Source organism: Pundamilia nyererei, unplaced genomic scaffold (genome assembly GCF_000239375.1).
Source record: "Pundamilia nyererei isolate P.nyererei 1_Seehausen unplaced genomic scaffold, PunNye1.0 scaffold00422, whole genome shotgun sequence".
In the NCBI taxonomy this organism is placed as follows: domain Eukaryota; kingdom Metazoa; phylum Chordata; class Actinopteri; order Cichliformes; family Cichlidae; genus Pundamilia; species Pundamilia nyererei.
The window spans coordinates 181,373-185,694 of record NW_005187823.1 but is presented as its reverse complement, the minus strand read 5'-3'; the positions used below and the strand labels follow the sequence as shown (position 1 = coordinate 185,694).

Sequence of the window (4,322 nt, the reverse complement as noted above, 5' to 3'; positions counted from 1 at the left end):
CAATACAAACTATACAAATAAGTATAGGTTCTACCTTACAGTTACAATTGTAGGGTTTACCTTACAATATAAAGCACTTTGAGGTGACTGTTGTTGTGATTTCGCGCTGTATAAATAAAATTGAATTGAACTGAATTAACAAAGCTCTGAAGAGGATAATTAGATGCAGTATATATAAAAGGGGAGATAATCATCTGTGATCCAGTTACAGACCAATTTTTCTGCTTTCCCATAATAAAGAAAATCATTATCATTTAAAGCTTCTTCTTCAAAGATCTTTCAGCAAACTTCCTGTTTATGACTTTTCTTGCTGTAGTCATGTGCAGGGGAAGGCTAACACCACTAACACAGAACATCAAACCCACCCAAAGTTGTTATTTTTTGTTCGTTTAGGGAGTGTAAGTTCTGATTGGGCAGGCAGCTTACAGCCCACCTACAAAGTGCCCCACTCTCTCACCCACCAACATGAGAGACACAAACAGACAAAGGAAGAAGCAGTGCTGTCTGTCCGAGCGTGCAGAGGTGTTCAGCTGCGAACTCAGAGCAAAGCAAACAGGTAACACACACAAACACCTGCTGCTGCAAAGGAATCACTGAACTATAACCTGCTTAAACTTGTACAGATGAGTCAATATGCTGTTCATGTCTGACCTACACCAACCTCGCACTGGGATGACACTCTGACACTTCTTTGTCTAATTTACATTTAACATTATCTGATTGAAGTTTAGTCTTCATTAACTTTAATACATGCAAGAGAGCCAAAGACAAACTGTTAAAATTGTCAAACCAATTTTTAGGAGCAGATATGCTATGTTTTTTAAACCAGTGCAAAACTTTTGTTTGGCTTTCAAAAGCTAATGTCACAATTTACTAAAAAGTAAAGTATCAGTTTTGTGACTGAAAGGTTTTGGCACGGCTGTTCTTACAGCTCTCCTCACTGCACTCTGACACCCGCCTGCATGATCGGTGCACTCTGCTGCTTACAGGCTTAGCTTTACACCCCTGAAGGCTACTGTGTAATAAAGCTTAAGCTGTTTTTGATCACTTTTGTGTACTTTTATGGAATAACTGACTTAAATGAGTGGCACCATCTAAGTAGGGTAAAATAATCCACTTCAGCAACAAAGAGATTCTTAAATTTACATGTAAACTGGAAGTTGAAACATTTAGTAAAGACTTTCTGTTGGTACTGGTAACCTGTGATGCCACACATCAAGGTCTGGGTTTGAATGTTCTCTTTATGTGAGGAGTTTACTGAGATGGAAGTGATGTCCTTTGTGCTTTTAACCAAACTGAACACCAAGAGAATTTTTTTCAATCAGTCAAAAAGACACCGTTCATCTCTCTCTGAGAAGTCAGGTAAAAACATACTTCTGGTAAGCTTTAGATCTCTAAAGATCTCTGCCAAAATTCTGTATTCACAAAACACAGATTTTGTCTTTTAAATGTTGACCTGTACTTTATTCATCCAGAATGTTTTACAAACGGATGTCAGTGTAACTTTACTCTTATTGCATTGTTGTTGTACTTCCTCTCTTCTTCCTATCTCATTAAATTTGAGGGATTCCAGTTGTGTCGTTTGTCAGCTCTTCTTCCAAAGTTTTAGGTCTGTTTAGTTTATTTCCACTGATTCAACCAAAGTGTCGAATAACTGTACTAACTGGCTTTTCACAAATAAAAGCAAAAAAAGAAAAAAGTTTAAGGGTGCCATAAAGTTTTTATGACTTTTTAAATTATGTTTGTACAAAAAGGAGTTCTGTGTCATTCGATGTTTCCCCCCTGCTTGTCTTGTTAATTCATGTTTCCCCAGTCTGTCATGTCTCTCTCTCACCCTCGCTCCCTCTCATCTGCCTCTTGTCCACTTGACATGTTTCTCAGTTTCCTGTTTTATTGTGAAAGTCTTGTGTTTGCATGTTCGGTGTGCTTCCCCGGTGGCGTCATGCTAATTCGTGTCAGCTGTGTTCCCCGTGTGTTCTCACTTCCCTCGTTATCCTTTTGTGCATTTATGCCAGCATCTCTCTCATACCTTACTGTCTGCCAGCCTGCATGCATGTCTAGTTTTTTTTTTTGTATTCTCAGTTTAGTTAATGTTGGTTTTCCTTGTATTCGCTGTTTTTTGAGTTTACTTTTTACTTGCTTGTCGAGTCTGGATTTGTGTCCCATCCTTCCTGCCGCACACAGTTTATGATATTCTGATGTCAGAGATAAGTTTTCCAACAGTGTCCATCACAAATGTAATATGGTAATAATAAATGTTATTTTGAACAAAAGATTTGTGAACAACTCAAAGAAATGTGTAATTTCTGAACAAAAATCAAAATGATCACACTAATGCTATGTAAATAATTTCTGTATTGCCATCTGAGCAAACCATCTTAATCTGCAGAGATCCGAGGACAAAGTACAGAGAAAGTATTGAGTATTCGCTGTTTGTCCAAAACTCTAATGCATGCCCTATGTCTTTGGAAATATGTGTTTCTAAAAGCAGGTTTAGAACAAGAAAGACTAAAATCTTTTTCTTTCTTCCCTCCAGTTCAATCAGTCTGTGGGATTTTCAGCAGAGTGACATTATGGCAGCAGCAGCAGCACCTGGTGAGTCCAGCCAGACTTCACTGGTCTAGATAACACACTGTTTAAACACACTATAGCCTGGTGAGATCAGATTCCGTGTTATACACTGTGAACTGACAGAAATGTGAAAACTGGTTGAAACTTTTTGGTTTTTGATCATTTCAAGACAAAGCAATGGTTCCAGTGTTGGAAATAAAAATATGAAAATAAAATAATTTTCTGTCTCAATAATTCTTATTGCTCATTTTTAAAATCATAAATAACACCGCACCCAGCTATCTTACGGATCTCCTCAGCTTTTATATCCCTGGGAGAGCGCTTAGATCAGCAGGCCAAATGCTCCTGATGCGACCTAGATCTCGGCTCAAGACCAGAGGTTGACCGAGCATTCGCCGCTGTCGCACCCTGCTTCTGGAATAACCTCCCTTTAGCTATTCGGGCGTCTGATTCAATTCAGTCTTTTAAATCTCGATTAAAAACTTATTTGTTTAGCCTTGCTTTCCCCGCCTCCTAGAGCCCACATTTTTAGTGTACTGGAACTTATCTTTATCACTTTGTTAATGTTTATAATGTTTTAACCTTCAGCCTTTCGGGTTGTGCCTACTATGCCTGGTGTATTATTGGTTAGTTATGTCACCCGCCTGTTAGTATATTTTATTAGTATTTTGTGCTTCATATTTGTATTTATTATTGCTCCTAACTCATTCTGTGAAGCACTTTGGCATACCTGTGGTTTCTTAAATGTGCTATATAAATAAAATTGTATTGTTAAAGGAAGAACAATTGTTTTTGTTTTGTTTTTTCATTTTGTATTCAATAATTACTTTCTTAACAAAGGAGCAAATGTTCATGCCATAAATCAGCCCTGAATGAAAATTTTTCTCATTACAAGTTTTTATTTGGTTAAAGTGAAACATCACATTTAGTAAAAATTGTCACTGCAAGAACAGTCAAAAAATCCTTGGAAGACACACAACAGAAAAATGAAAACAATAAACAAAATGTTGAATGCTGTATCTGTGCCTATTAAATGCATGTCCTTTATCTCCTCTACCTGCACTTAGTGCCATCTTGTCCTTTACAGAACGTGACATCACTGCTAATAGACTTATGTTAGTTTAATAAAACCAAAAACTCTGTGGAAAACAAGGACAAAAATTAAAAATCAGGCTAAGAGGTCCATTTTGGGCTGCATTACAAAGAAAAACAACTGAAAACCACTTTTACATGGAGTACGGTTTCACTCAGCTGCTATATATCCAAATGTGGTGAGAGGAATAAAGTAGATTCTCACGTGTACATTTTTTAACTCTAGTTATCTCAGAACTGCAGCAGAAGGTATTTTCTGTGGGATATAAGATGTAATGCACTTTAATCACATCTAAATTATTTGATTTTACAATCCACTATGGTGGTACATAGAGGCAAAATACTCAGAATTTGTCATCATCCAGAAACTAATGAACTCGGTCCTTATGAAACATGGTCAAAAACTTAAAATGTCATGTATGAGTAGGTACTTATTACCTTTTAATCCAGTGACAGATCTTTAAGTTTTTGCTTAGTACATTCAGTCAATTGTGTCGATTATTCTTATTTACTATTACAGATTTAAGATGCAGCACCTTGATATCTCGATACATTACTGGATAATGCACATATTCAACTCTGTATATTTTTATATATTTTATTTATTATTATTTTTTTACTATTTAATTTGTAAAATGTGTATACACACACACACACAC

General features: G+C 36.4%; 1 protein-coding gene across 1 annotated transcript in view; it reads left to right on the top strand.

The window, feature by feature from the left end:
• Positions 1-490: 490 nt before the first annotated feature.
• LOC102204573 (GTPase IMAP family member 8-like) overlaps positions 491-4,322 on the top strand; it is a 23,056-nt gene continuing 19,224 nt past the window's right edge. The window contains exons 1-2 of the mRNA XM_013916003.1: positions 491-556; positions 2,537-2,595. Of these exons, the coding sequence (XP_013771457.1) occupies positions 2,574-2,595 (22 nt within the window). The 5' untranslated portion in view covers positions 491-556; positions 2,537-2,573. The remainder of the gene's footprint in view (positions 557-2,536; positions 2,596-4,322) is intronic.